This window comes from Haliotis rufescens, unplaced genomic scaffold, assembly GCF_023055435.1.
Source record: "Haliotis rufescens isolate VD_foot unplaced genomic scaffold, xgHalRufe1.0.p SCAF_4, whole genome shotgun sequence".
Taxonomy (NCBI): Eukaryota; Metazoa; Mollusca; class Gastropoda; order Lepetellida; family Haliotidae; genus Haliotis; species Haliotis rufescens.
The window spans coordinates 61,625,052-61,640,859 of NW_025964112.1; the positions used below are offsets into that span (position 1 = coordinate 61,625,052).

General features: G+C 39.4%; 2 protein-coding genes across 4 annotated transcripts; one reads left to right on the forward strand and one right to left on the reverse strand.

Moving 5' to 3' along the window:
• The first annotated feature begins 628 nt into the window (after nt 1–628).
• Nucleotides 629–5,544, forward strand: LOC124116128. Its single transcript, XM_046477358.2, has 3 exons — nt 629–1,253; nt 1,864–2,391; nt 3,874–5,544. Exons 1-3 carry the CDS (start codon nt 765–767, stop codon nt 3,994–3,996), a joined length of 1,140 nt encoding a protein of 379 aa, XP_046333314.2. The 5' UTR covers nt 629–764; the 3' UTR covers nt 3,997–5,544.
• Nucleotides 5,545–9,220: 3,676 nt separating this feature from the next.
• LOC124116094 (ATP synthase lipid-binding protein, mitochondrial-like) lies at nt 9,221–15,749 on the reverse strand. 3 transcript variants are annotated; one of them, XM_046477313.2, is made up of 6 exons: nt 15,698–15,749; nt 15,413–15,487; nt 13,916–13,975; nt 10,845–10,946; nt 9,984–10,080; nt 9,221–9,651 (listed from the first exon to the last, which is right to left on the reverse strand). In XM_046477313.2, the coding sequence occupies exons 2-6, from the start codon at nt 15,455–15,457 to the stop codon at nt 9,488–9,490; spliced, it is 468 nt and encodes a 155-aa protein (XP_046333269.1). In that variant the 5' UTR covers nt 15,458–15,487; nt 15,698–15,749; the 3' UTR covers nt 9,221–9,487. The 3 variants fall into 3 exon arrangements, with proteins under 3 accessions (XP_046333269.1, XP_046333266.1, XP_046333267.1); XM_046477310.2 differs by having other exon boundaries at nt 10,845–10,949; XM_046477311.2 differs by having other exon boundaries at nt 10,845–10,949; nt 15,658–15,729.
• Nucleotides 15,750–15,808: the final 59 nt, after the last annotated feature.

Sequence of the window (15,808 nt, forward strand, 5' to 3'; positions counted from 1 at the left end):
ACAATCAAAACAGTGGAAGCAATTGACATACCCTTCACCAAAGAACGCGCAGACAGTCCCACCCCCTGGAAAGTTATGTCTTTCGTGTTCTGGGATGCCAAGGGTGTCATCATGGTTCGCCTTCTTCCAAAAGTGGCAGACAACAGATGGAGCATATTACAAAAGTGTCTCACTGTTGAAGTGAATTATGTTGAAAAAATATATATTTTTAATGTCACTAGATCAAGTCTGTCCATGTTAGGTATGGTCTTTCCATAGTTAGATATAATATATACGAGGTGTTTACACCCAAGACATCAAGAAAAATGCATAACATGTTTAGTAAAGATCTAACTTCTTTTGCAGGACCGCATGTGCACACACAAGAGCGGGTGGGCATCATACAGGAGCTTTGGGTGTTAACATATAATAGCATGTAGTGAAACTCATCCTACATCTAACTGTGTTGTGTATATAGACATAATGTCTTCCGCAATATATTTGTTTAACCTCGCTGGACGAACACGGTCCCCACCTGCATGACGAGAGAGGTTATATATAACGCATTGTCTGCTCGAGGGACCTCTCCTTCGTGCCCCGTGAGCTGCACATGTTGGGTATATATACTATGGCACACACAGATTACATCCTGATGCGCGAATTAAAATTCACAAAAAAGCTATCTGTACCTCTGAAGGGTGACTATAACTTTACTGTCAGGTAGAATTACGTTTCAGGTGTGTGTGTGTAAAAATAGGACAGTTGACTGTAACCGGCGTTCAAACATGGCTACCTCTATTACAGAACGGGCGACAGATATTGTTCTGGTGCTGTTTTTGTTCAGTCCTCTTGTCATCTGCTACTGGAGCAGCACGTGGGCTATCCTTGACACTTATCTGTTTCCTAGCAACCAGACCACGTCAGGAAGTGTTTCTGTAACTGTTAGTATTATCATAATGGGAATGACCTTTGTTATGCAGTCTCGCCTGAATGGTTGCATAAAACCAGGCCACCCAGTCAAGAATGTGATTGTCACCCGAATATACAGTTACGTTACAGCGTTTGCTATAGTGAATAACTGGCGGGGTATCTGGATGTTGCTGGATAGGTATACTGGCGTTACCATGATTGGCGCATGCTGGAATCTGATTGGTGGAGTGATGGGTTTAGTGCTAATGCGCGCCTACAGGAACACTCTCGCTCCACCGGGTGCTTGGAGTCTGGATGTAAATACAGGAACACCCTTTACAGTCGTCACTCTCTTCAGATCTGAGGTGAGATTTTGCAATTTGTGTAGTAAACATGATTGTTTGTTTGTTGTTTAACGCCACACACACACCAATATTCAAGTTATATGACGTCGGTCTGTAAATAATCGATCCTGGATCAGACAATCCAGTGATTAACATCATGAGCATCGAGCCACACAATTGGGATACGATGACATGCATCAACGAAGTCAGCGAGCTTGACCGCCTGATCCCGTTTGTTGTCTTACAACAAGAATAGACGTCTTTTACGGCAAGCATGGGGTGCCGAACACATGATTGTAAATGAGTTTACGGCCGCATAGATGATGGCGATATCGCTGGAATATTGCTATAAGCGGTGGCGTAAAAAGCATACTCACTCACTCACTCACTTCTTATTCTCATCAGCTTCCTGCAGAGAATAGATTTGAAGTCTGATGGTGGTGAAATGTGTTGCAGCTACATCTTCTTTGCCTTGGTTCTAGTCCTTGGCTTCCGGCAAAGTGGTAAGCGTCTGAGACCTGCATCACTTCGGGCTTTCCTCCCACGTCAAGCTGACACGCCGTTATATAACTCCACAATAATTCACAAGCGGCATCAACCCAAAACTCAATCAGTCACTCTTGTCTTTCAGAGAGGTAGCATCTTGCACCTTGTCGACGTTGTGTTTAGCGTGACGGTGGTGTCGTCGTTGGTGTTACTGACGTGGCGGGGGAAGTGGCAACTGCTGCAGCTATCCCTCACCCTCGCCCTCAACAACGACTTCTGGCAAGTAGCAGTCACTGCAGGCGCTGGCAATGCGCTTCTTCTCCTTCTCTGCATCACAGAGTTCCCCGCCAGGAAGCTCTCCGCATATCTTAATAGAAAACGTCCAATCTTACAAGTTGTATTCGAGGATGTTTTGGTTTTTATCACATGTTACATGTCTGTCATGTACTGGCAAGGAATGTGGGACTTACTACGTTTATTATTAAAAGGGTCCGATTCAAATTTGACCCAGTGGTTAATACATATACTTGGATTCGGGGGTTTGATGGTGCTCCGTTTGAGTAGAACGCTTCAGTTTTCCGGCTTCTTCATCGATGGGGAGTTTCCTGAGGGCCTTGTCCTGACTCCAGCCTATGTATCAACGCTCTTGATGACGTCATCCCACAACTTAAAGGTAACAAGCAAGCAGCACATACCGTATTCGACATATAATAAGCGCCCAGGGCGCTCTCAAAATTAGAAATAGGGGGCTCTTATTAGATTATCATTTTTGGAGAGTGTTGAAAGATCAATTTCGTGGTTTATGCTGACAGCCTGAAATCTTTATATAAGACAAATATATTTTTCCAGAATTTAATTGCCCATAATTAAGGGTGCATATAACACATAAGTGCGTATTATGCGCGAATAAATAAGTCTTTTGTACATTGATCAAACGGCAGGGGTGCTAATTGGGATTGTTCACAAGCCAATATATTAGCAAATATCGCCGTGGGTGCTTATTAGAACCGGGGCGCTTATTACGTCGAATACGGTAATCTATTTCGGTACGGATCGAAGTGTTTTGTTGTACCAAAGTTTCAAGTGCGTTCGAATTCCAGTTTCATAGTCCTTAATTTGTTGTGGGCCGCTCTAGTGGTAGAGCGTCCGCCTGGAGAGCGGAAGGTCCGGAGTTCGATCCCCGGCCGCGTCATACCAAAAGGCGCTAAAAGATGGTACTTGTTGTTACCCTGTCTGGCGCTCGGGATTAAGGGGCTAAAACAAGGACTGGTCGGCTCGGAGTCAGTATACTGTGTCTGAGTGGGGTATTCATGTTAAACTGCGGCATGTTATCCAAGTAGGCTAGCACTATAAATCGGCATCAATCCGGACTAGTACAAGCAGCCACACACACACACACACACACGTACATGCACGTCGCTATATAAGTGCAATAATCTTGGACGCGACGTTAAACCCAATTTCACCTCACCTCACTTTAAATTGTTGTGGGTTCTACCAGTGGTAAAAATCTACGCTCATCTTGGACTTACCTTCCACTATAAGCTGACATATACCATAACTGAAATAGTGTTAAAAGCATCGTAGAATCCCATCTCACTCACTCACTCAATCAGAGATGGACAAAACCCGACTCCTCGTACTTTGGAACTTTATTGTGTGACTGTGTCTGTTTCATTCACAAAACATGAATTTCCAGAGAATTACATATCAACTAGCCAAGATACATTGCAAAAATAATAATAACACGAAGAGGTGACTAAGTGGATCGGGTGGTCATGGTAACCTAGTTGATTGTGTGTCAAACCCGACGGCATGGATCATTGCTCATAATATCAATGATTTGTCTAGTCCAGAATCGAGTATTTTCAGGTTGTCGTTATAAAGCTGGAATACAGCTTAGTGCAGCATTAAACAACAAACAAACAAACATTATACATTTACTTGCACAAAAGAATCAATTTCCGAATAGAAAATTACGGAAATCCCAAAATTATTTATGGTTTTTGGAACTAAACTACACACATACATTGTCATGCAAGAAAAACAGAACTTTCAAAGTACGATTTGATTTAGAGGCTGCTCTGTGCAGACTGTTTGATTAAAATGCAGGGCACGTTGGCTAAGAAGCTTAAGTTCCCCATGTGATTTTCAGAATTCCCCGGAAACCTGCCATGGGAAGTCCAACATGGCGAGTGTGACGACTGAGGATGCCGAAGTGACACCGCCAGACAACATGGACAGCCTTGTAGAAGTTCTTGAATCCACTCATATGTAAACCGTTTATATGTCAGCATAAACCAAACTCATTCCCAAAAACAACCCTCGCTTGGCCGAGCTAACCTTACCCGAGTGTAAAATTTAACGTTGCATCGGCATTATTTCAGCCATATAGCCATTAAAGATGAAGAGACACACCCAGGTCCCATAACTCTTCAAGAAGTACTGGAGAAAATACTTGCGGAAATAGGGAGCTTGAATTCGGAGATATTTAACGCCAAATCAGATATAAGCACACAAATTGCAGAACAAAAGAACGACATTCACCTTATTTATTCTAAATGTGAAAAATTGGAAGATTATGTTAAAGAATGCATAGTGATCTAAACAGAATGAAACAGAACCATGCTTATCTATCTTCCAGGGCTAAGGGTCAAACTAGGCTGGAAGTATGGAGTTGTATTTTGGCTGGACCAACGAGTCTATTCATAGTACAAAAAAATCTCGTACCGATATCGTAAGGGCATAACTTGTAATAGCAACTGGGTGCGCTACGGCCGAGCCCAGAAATTCCAGCCAAATTCGGCAAGGGTGGAAACTGGACTTTTAAAGTCAGTTAACTCCTTTGCCTCTCGGGAAGATGAACCATGATATAATGTATGACGACGTTGATGCACTTTCAGGCAAGGTAGATACTGTGTTTGATAAGATGTAAAAAAATGATAACGAAGTAGAAAGACTTGAGTCCTACTGCAGACGTAATAATATCCTCATCCACGGAATACCGGAAGCTGCAGGCGTAGAAATAATCAACGGCATGTAAAGATTCGGTGTTGTCCGTCCTCAGTGAACATACTCAATTCAAAACGTGGCAGCCATTGGACATAATACGTGCACATGGGCTTGGCGTTAACGTGTAAATGCAAGTCGACCTCGTCCAATGATTGCTAAGCTACATTCGTTTGACGACAAATCCCGTGCCTTGAAAACGACACCTACATTCAAGGAAGGAATTTCCAGTGACCTAACGTCACGTCAACGTCGGCAGCTGTGGGCACCATTCGTCACCACTCGCATGTTTCCGTAACCTACAAGGCTTGTCCCCATCAAGAAGGCCGCTACGCGTCGAAATGTCGCAAGCCAACCAGATCTAATGCTTCGATCAATATAATCCCTATAGTATTTAATAATTTTGGCAGTATGCGTTTCTTTAAAAAATGTAGAAAATTGTAGATGGATCAGTTCCACAGCACAGTGTATACAGATAACAGTACTGTGATATTTATATATTGATGTTACTTGTTGGATCATATTGGATGATAAATTCAAATGTGCAGGTACGTTTGTTTACATTCAGGATGTCATCGATCACAATTGCGTGGATCGATGCTCATGATATTAATCATTGGATTGTCTGGTCCAGACTCGATTATTTATAGTATATGTAGTTACGCCATAGTTAATTTACATAAAATCTGGATACTGTTAAGGCTGTCCATGAAAGGAGAGATTCGGTCGTTATAGCACTGAAAGACAATGTGAAACTTGCAATACTTAACTGAGCATGTCAGAGAAATTCATTGTTGAAATTACTTCAATCCGAAAACCACCCTCTTCTTGTCAATTTTCATCTAATATTAACATCTTATTAAAAATCAATATTTTGTAAATAAAAGATAAACAGCTTAGTGAGTGAGTGTGTTGAATGGCTTGCCAGATATACTTTTGTACACAAGGACATATTTAGATCTAGATCTATATCAGATTTTCAATAGTCTTAGAACAGGAATAAGCGAGCGCTGCTGCATCTTCCCGAGGCAATAGTCCAGTTTCCACCCTTGCCGAACTAGGCTGGTATTATGGAGCCATTTTGGCTGGACTAACGAGTCTATGCATAGTCCAATCAAAATCGCGCACCGAAATCGAAATCCGGTTCGTAAGCTGTCGTGCAGATTTCGGTCGATTGCAAGATTTGCAAAGCATGTGCATCGCCAACTCGTCGTCAGCAGATATTTTCCAAATCTTTTCATGTTTTTAATCAAGGTGCTCACATGATTTGATGCATTTCGCGATGTAAGACCCCATTTATCACAATATAGATCTTGATCATTGATCAGATCGTCCTGACCATTTTGTGTGAAGCAAACGCAAGCGATACGAGAGGTGGAATCTGATTGGTCCATAGGAGAGGCTTAGAAGGGACATAACTGGTAATGGCCACTGGTGGCGCTACGATCGAGTCCAGTAATTCAAGCCTAGTTCGGCAAGGGTGGAAAGTGGACTTTTAAAGTCAGTTAACTCTCTTGCCTCGGGAAGATGGCGCTGCTGTCAATCTCATTAAAATCAGATCTTAGTTCTCGCTATAACTAAACAAAGATCTAAGGACATGAATGTGACGGTCGGAATGTGTTGTCTAATCATTCAACCTCGAAAACGTTAACACGGAGTATTCCGAACGACAGTTACGGCCCGTACGACCGATTCCGTCAAAGTTTCGTCTATCTCTCGCTTTGAATACACAATGCCATTTAGAAAGTGGTCAAATATAACAAATGTTATATTTGGGATAACACTTTCTTAGTATAGTACAGATTCTCGTACTTTTTTGGGTTGAGTCCCGTCCGGGATTCGAACCCACAGGTGACCAGGGATAAACGCTTTCGTGGGATAAACATTTGAACGGAGGTGGCGTTGCACAGTACGTGGGAAGCACTGCCATACAATCTGAACCATATATTAGACACTCCGGAATGTTCGTTTGTTTAGTTTTCAAAATTTTAATTGAGAACTGTGTAAACATATTTTTCAAGCGTAGTCTGAAATGGAAGTCGCCAGGTTGAAACGAGTGCTGTAAAGCTCGAGATAGCTGCTTTCTAATTGGCTGATGTCGACTTCTCGTTGGTAATTTCAGTGGTCGGTCAAAGTTCGCGAAATGTCGTTCGGACGTGACCCGTAATGGGATGTCCTCAGATCTTTGTTTAGCTGCAGCGAGAACTGATTTTAATGAGATTTGCGCCTTAATTAATTTTACTATGGCGCGGATAGCATCAGTCGTTATCGTTCTTGTTTGAAGTAGTTCTCGTGTTCATATGCCAATGTTGAAACCTTCGAAAGGGCACGAGTCTTCATTCCGCTTGTTAGTTTCGAGTTAGTTACGAATGCTACAACAATGAATGTTGCATGTTTTGGGGCTGCTGATAATGTTAATAATTGCCGCGACAAACAATGTTGAACGAGTTGTGTCCCCTGAACTTAGTTTCTTTGTACTTGTTTGTAAAGGTCAAGTCATTCAAGGAAATAGGTATGTGGCAGTTTCAAATTATTCTTTAAAGAAATCTCGCACCGTTTCAATACTTTCTGAAAATGTTAGTGTTCATATTACATAACTAAAAGGTATGAAATTTGAAACTGTACATGAATCATATATGCAAGATATTATGTCAGCTTCATTCACTATGAAAATTTAACATTCCGTATTTCATGCTACGGGTTATGTACAAATTGCCACTAGAAAACAGAGCCGTGAAGATCCTGTGTAGAACAGGTCTTCAGCACCCACGCTTGCCATAAAAGGCGACTATGCTTGTAAGAGGCGACTAACGGGTCGGGTGGTAATGCTCGCCGACTTCGTTGATCCTAATGGCTTTGACTGATGCTCATATCAATCACTGGATTGTCTAGTCCAGACTCGATTATTTACAGACAGCAGTCATATAGCTTGAATATTGCTGACCACTAGAAAACAGGTGAAATCGCTTCGCACATCTTGTGCAACTGTGGACGTGGTTTGTTTTCTTACCAACCAAGTACAATATCAACAATTTGCCATTCTGTTGTATCCGTCTGCTTCCAAGCTACAAATTATGTCGAATGTACTTCGCCCCCAAATGTGTGTGAAGCAAGAGGTTTTGGATACATGTCTGAACATTCAGTTGTTTCTAATTTCTTCAACATTTTTTAATCAGCTGTTAAATTTTTTTGTTTGTTGTTTAATGCCGCACTCAGCAATATTCCAGCTATATGACGGCTCAGCTGTTAAATGCTATCATGTATTTACATGTAGTGGGCAATTGCTATCTACATACAATTTCAGAGCGATGTTTTAAAGCTGCTTTGAACAGTATTTCAGTAACATGACGGCCTGTAAGCTTGAGGACTTCACGTTGGCCAGTTTGCTGAACACCATGTGCCAAGTTATTTTCTTGACAAACCTTGAAACATATGGGGCGAACCAGGATTCAAACCCAAGAATAGTTGGTCATCAACCTAAAAAATATTTGTCACATAACTCACTTTGAGAAGAGTCTTGTGGGCTTTGCAGTTGAGTCCCTTCAGAATTTGATTAGTGGACCCTTTCATCGACTGTTGATAGGTTAGTGCATTGTATGAGATTTGAGAATATGTCAACATTCCAGTTTAAGCTCTGATTAATTTAAAGCACATGACCTGTCAATGCAATCAGTCATGCCTCCCAAGCCTGAACTTGCATTTTTGAATGGATAAAAAATCATGAGTACATGTATGTATTTGTTCACATTACTGCATGGGAATAAATCCTCATGCCAAGTCCGTCATCCAAGCAGACCAGACATTCTTTTTACGTTTGTTTTAATGACTTGATTGTGAAAAAACGTGGTTGGTAGATCCCGAAATTAGTGATCTGGATCGGTAGTGACAAAAAATTCGCCTTGTAATGATTTATAGTCGCAAACAATTGTTTCAGTTATTAAAATGTCCCTTGGATTATTTTAATAATATTTATTATTACAGCTATCTTTACCGTCAACGATATAAAATGAACATTCCGATTACATTTTATTTCTGAATTTTCAATATTTACGGATGGCAGAGACCTAAAGACCTTCACCTTATACACTGAACCACTGTCATAAATGTCCTCGATATTTTTCAAATTTGGTAATGAAGCAGAAGAATGTCCAAACAAAATGTTCTGATACCACGATGTCCTGATGACAAGTGTCTCCAACAGTATCACTGCCAGTGATAGATATTGTGAGCAAAGATCCACACAAACTGGCCGATGAGTCGTGAAGTCTCCATGCACAACCACCTGATACACGAAGTTGCGACATGCAAAGGTTGACAAGTTTTCCAAGACTCCCCAAGGGACAGCATATATGCTTAAAAAAAAGCTTTATAGACAATAACCAATGGTCTATGGCTTGTCCCTTACTGGTAGTCAAATTTTTTAATTGGAAAACTTGGGATTGTTCAAGCAGAAGCTCTGTCCAAAAAAAGTGTTATATATAACAACAAACATGTAAATGTTAATACGTTTTATTTTGTCTTTTGAACTCTTTCTATAAAGAGTGGATACGGTATCTGTACAGCAATCAAACTTAATGATTTTCTTGTTTATATCTTACACCTCGCCTACAAAACTTTCATGTTTTATACAGTTCTGCTAGAACTGCTTTTCCTCATGTTGGGCCCTAGATCTGCAAACACACCAGTTTTTTTTTATGAATATGATCCACGAACAGTTGAACAAACAAACGCGCCTGGTATTTCTTCTATTGTCTATAACATTAAAAGGCGAACAACAGGAGGAAAGCCATCATCAGACAGAAAAGACCCATAGCCTCTGACAAGGCAAATCCAAGAATGGCATAAGAGAAGAGCTGCTGCTTCAGAGATGGATTCCTGGCATAACCGATAACTAAGCTTCCGAAAACGCTTCCAATTCCAGCTCCTGAAATCACAAATACAATGTCATCAATTGCATTCTTTGAACATACTTTGTTTACAGACCAGATCATGGTCGGGGGGAGGGAAACAAGACATTTGTGTCATAGTACTTTACGTTGATAAAAACTTACTATTTGTGCAGTATTCATTAAGCCAGTCTTGCAGTTACTGTATGCTATTCAGATGAGTTTGCACCAGGCAAAACATGAACACTTAAAAATGAAAATATACCGGAAATCAAATCTAACCTAAAGATGTAGATAAAATACCCGAACCAAATAGGTATGCTTAAACGGAGTACCAGTAGTGGCATTAAAAACATTAGTTATTTCTTACCTGATCCTGCTACTCCTACTGTGGCAGCTCCAGCGCCAATGTATTTGGCAGCCTGATCAATATCACGTTGCACAGCACTTGTTTGAAATGTTCGTATCTGAAGTATGAATTGCCATGAATAAATGCTTTGGTTAAATGGATATGACCATTATCATGATTGTCAATTCTAAATTCATTATCAAAATGAAAAAAAACCCTCATTCAACACTTTTCTGGGAACCAACAGTCAATCAACGACAATGCCTGTCCAATGTCAATAACTTCCGACATTTTGAGTTCAGACATTAAGGGTCAGATTTTGACTAACTCTACAATGTTGCGCCCGAAAGCCATCAATCTTCAATTTGTTTTTGAAAAGATGGTGCCATGGCAATTGAGCTCACATGGATACTTACTCAACAGCAGCGTTAGAAATTGGCACTAGTCCTATAGTCCTTGCCAAACTGCCCAATGGTAAAGGTATCATAAGGACTAGTAGAATTTTGCCCTTTTTAAGGGTTTTGCTATATGTTATTTTAAGGACTAGTGGACGAAAACTGTTAGTTTCTAACCCTGAACAGTATAAAATTTCAACAGCTTAAAGAACAGCCACTGAACAAAAGTTGCTGTCAGCACTGATATTCTAATAGATATTCTGCATATATATGAAAAGCTAACCAATTGAACTTTCATGAGACTTTAAAAAATGCAAAGTTAACATTAAGCATTTACTTCTGGCATTTCAAGATGTTACATTACGGTGCAATGCCATCATCTAGGATGAACACTTTATATCCCTACTCGCCCCATAGAAAAGGGAGGCATACTAGTTTACAAATTTATCAGTTGGGAGCATGTTGTCGAGATATGTCTGCATAGTACCTGTGAGATAATTGATGACACATTGTTGTTAACAGGGGCTATGTTAAGAGCGCTGAAACCTGTGTAGGATGAGAGGTTTGCTGTTGGAGCTGCTTGAGGGATCTGCTGAAAGAAAAAAAATAAAATCAATAAACAAATGGTATCTTCATTTATCCAATATTTTTAGAGTAGAGTTCTAAGAGGAGTATATCCATTTGATTTATGTGGGTAGAGGGACTGGGGTGTGATGAATAGTTTGTTCAGAAACATGGCCAAAATGGACATGTTTTGTGGAAAGTACCCAAACACTATTTTGTGTTAATACTAATAGTGCAAATGATTAGATATTTTTGATGGTGCTCCATAAATAAGTTTCTTGGGTACAGCTGGGGGAGGGGGGAGAGGAGGAGAGAGAAGAGAGAAGGAAATAGATTGTCAAAAGAATTCCCACTCCCACCATACAAAACAAGCATGAAATACTCACATCCGCCGCCAATATGACATGTCGGGTGTGTGCAATGCATTAGCTCCTGTGAACTATGTTCACTGGGCCTTTTTGTAAAGAAATATAGTACGTTTTTCAAGATCTGCTCCAGACGAGGACTACCTCCATTTTCAGTCTAAATCAAGTCGTTGCCTTGGAAACTTGAAAAACAACTTTTTTTAAAATCCAAAACTATCAAAAGGCACCAGTTCACCACTAGATCTATCTATGTGCCAAGTTTGGTGAAGAAATATGGTACGGTTTTCAAGATCTGCTCCGGAAACGAGGACTACCGCCATTTTCAGTCTAAATCAAAGTCGTGGCCATGGAAACACGAAAAATAACTTTTTTTAAAATCCAAAACTATCAAAAGGCACCAGTTCACCACTAGATCTATCTATGTGCCAAGTTTGGTGAAGAAATATGGTACGGTTTTTAAGATCTGCTCCGGAAATGAGGACTACCGCCATTTTCAGTCAAAATCAAAGTTGTTGCCATGGAAACTCGAAAATTCACTTTTTTTAAAAATCCCAAACTATCAAAAGGCACCAGTTCACCACTAGATCTATGTGCCAAGTTTGGTGAGGAAATATGGTACGATTTTCAAGATCTGCTCCGAAACGAAATGCGATGGACGGACAGCACCCATTCCTATATCCCCCTTCCACTTCGTGGCGGGGGATAAAAAAAACATACAAATTCAATCGCTGTCCCCTAAATAGTATGTATTAAGTTGGCTCCGGTGCCCGGTCAAATCCCACAAAAATGGCAAATAATGAAGTTAAGAGTACATTTCACCAAAGTTTGTATAACGCCACAGTCAGCATATTCCAGTAATGTGACACTGACAGCTGCCTGTAAATAACCAAGCCTGGACCAGACAACACAGTGATTGACATGAGCATCGATCTACGCAACTGGGATAAGATAACATGCATCAATCTTATGACAAGCATGGGTTGCTGAAGACCAATTCTTACCTAGATCTCCACGGGCATCATCAAGTAAACAATGGAAATGACAGATGAGGTGGTGTGTCACTGGTGTAGTGTATTGTAGCGAGGTGAAAATGATGAACTAATTCAACACCACCAATGGTAACAAAGAATGTGTTTTCACTCATAAAAACATGTCCCCACCCCACCATTATCTTGATACATTAGTTCAAGTTGATAATATAAATGTATATGCCAATCCATAAAATTTCCATTTTTTTTCCATGGTAACACAAGCAAGTAACAAAATTAAAATTGAAAAATATGAAAGGCAATAGTTTAGCATCTGGTCATATCACTAATAGTTTCATGCAACCCTCACTTTTTGTATATCTTTAGAGATTGTTCGGTTAGGTTGACATGTTTCCTACTTTATATGTTCTTTTCAAATGTTAATTTTTCATTGTAACATTTTTCTTAATTTGTTAATACTTGCACTTACAAATGTCAAAACCAATGGACAATTTGACAAAAATTAATATTGATACGTAGGTCAGTAGATTGAAACATTTCAAGAGAATACTTTGTGACGTCTGAACAGTCATAATATATCCAATATCAAATTCAAACCCTTTTCAACTGAACTTTATTTCAGCAGTAGGTAAGTGCTAAACAAGATTTATACTCCCAGATAACTATGCCATGAATCCATGTCAAATATATCAAAACAATGTCAGTTCCCATTTTTGGTGACTGAAAACTAGACATGAAAAGTAACTCACTGTTTCCTTTTAGCAATTGTCTTGAGCACTAAAGCTCCATGCACCAATAAATAGGAGATTTAGATTTTTGTACACATACACACAAACTGCATCTAGGAATGTTTAAAAATGCCAGGCTTAAAAGTTCAAATTTTACCAAGTAACCATATTTTTTTCCCCAGGTAGCCATATTTTTTTTCCCAGGTAGCTAGTGTAAAATCCAAAGTCAAGCCAATATTATAGGTAGCCAAAAGCATTTTAAATTATCTGTTATCAAATAACTTATAATATGGACAAGTCATAGCACTAGTCTTGGAATTGTATAATAGCGGAAACTACTTGATTTTTGTTACTTGTGACTAACAATGATGCAATTATGTTACCAGATTATATAGGTATATCCTTGCTTATCCAATGAGCATTGACAACTAAAATAAAATACTAATTACATTAATATTTATGTATTTTGGTTAATTGTCGACTTTAGGAGGAATTATTTTGGAGTACAATTATTGGCAGACGTGTTTACCAAGACCAGCTGTTATTTATTTTTGTGTATATGTGTAGCAATAGAATTTAGTCGCACAAAATATTTTTCAAGGTAGACCTTTGGCTACACATGAATTTTAGACACTAGACAAATTGAAATTTAGGACCAATGGGTTTTTTTAGTCGCAACTTTGAGGCCTGAAAGCCTCTTTGTTAATTCCAGATGTTCAGGTATGTTTGTTTCTGATCACTCACAGAAACATGAAAGTTGAATTGCGATCTTTATACAAAAATATCTTAATGAAAGGATGTAGTGAATGATGCCCATAAAAAATCCTAAATACCTTTGACAAGTAGTACTGTGTCGATCCACAAGAATTAACGTGTCAAAATATGTCACCAGCAGACAGATGCTATACTTACTTCATTATTTACTACTGTGCTGCCTAATGGTCTCAACACTGCTCTGCTTCCACTGGATACCTGCAACATGAAACAGTAATGAGCCATAAAGCTTAGATACCATACCTATTAAGTATCAATACAATGGTTAGAGACAATGTTTTTCAAAGAGATGTCAAAATGATAAACACAATTAGATATGTAATAATGAGCCTTTAGACATGTTAGATGCACTCTCCTCAGACTTGGTCCAAGTAGAATGTGGGGCACAAAGGGAAGAGGTGTTCATGCATTGTACTAGTCTGGACTTAAGGTTCATTTACTGTGATAGCCCCCCGAGACATGCCACTGTTTAACATGGATACCACATACAGACTCCAGTCCTTGTTTTATCGCCTTAATACAGAGTGCAGCGATTTTGTGAAAATGCTGTTTATAGGTCAAGGACATGGACCCAATAAATGTAGTAAGACAATAGCAAAAGTCAATAAGTCAAATCAACAGGAATGATTGATGAACCATAACAAATCAATGCAATACCATTCGTTATCAAATGAATTTATGATCTTGCCATGAACATCGCAATAAGAAAGTCACTATGACTCCTGACAGTGTTTCCCTACAATACAGAAAGTATGAACATAAAGCGACGAGGGGATCGAACCATTCACCTACCACTCTGCAGATGCTCTATCCACTAGAACTGTGGTCTCAACAAGTATGAAGTCGGTAAAGTTTAATCATCTGGGAAGTTTGAGAATGGACCTAGCTTTGAGTTAGATCATAAGCTTCAATGACTTGGACAATACCTGTATATTTGTTGCATATTTACACATGTATAGCCAGGTTTTCAGGGTATTTTGTAAGAGTAAACATTCAAATTCAGTCAACCTTTGAGTCCTTGAGACAAGTGACAGGCACCTCAAAAGATACCACAGGATTAACTGTCATAGACAAATAGGCCATATCCCATAAACGTGTTAAATGTCTAAAAATGATCACAGCTCAACTTGGGTGAATAAACACTCATAATCTGCATAGGTCAACGGTCTATCAATACAAAGTGATACAACCGATGATGCACAAAGTACAAACATACATTGTAAAGTTATTATTATTGTCCAAACATGTCACAAATCTTTGTAATCAAATTTCAGGTAAAAGTCTTTCGTCAAGGGCATTCGTGTGAGAAGCGAGTGTGACGTCAGAAACCTCACTTTGGATATGCCGGTCGAGGGACGAAGGTCATATGGACAGTTCCAATATATTCATGTTTTCTTCAATGACAGTGTATCCACCTTAACGATGAGAGGATATATGCATAGTTTTATCAATGCACTAGACTGTCATTTTATAGTATGTGAATATCATGAATAACATGGGCGGTGTTGGGACCGGCATCTAAAAATCATGGCGACTGTAGTAAATGCAGACGAGTACGGGCACGAACTCAAATACAAACTGCATATGTAATGCCACATAATATTCTTAACAATACATAGAATGAAATGTACTGACCACAGACCGGGCAGCTGGGTGAAGGAACCTTGTGCAAGCAAACATTTTGACAGTTGACTCAGTCTCTCGTCGGGCCTGCAAAATGCCGGTTTCTCATTATTCGACATGTACACGAATCATAAAAATTCACTAATAGAAAACAACCATGCAACACAAATAGCAATCCCAGTAATCACCACAATAGAAATGATTTAAATTTAAACAAAAAAGTATTCCGATGGCACAAAATAATTAGCAATTCTGACCGATTCCAAAGAGAGAGCCTGTCTGCACAATAACGCTTACCCAGAGGTGAATGAAGGAGACCGATACAGCGCATGCGCAAGTATAGTTTCCCGTCGCAACGATATACGAATATTTGTGATTTAATTTCAGACAGATATATTAATAAATTAC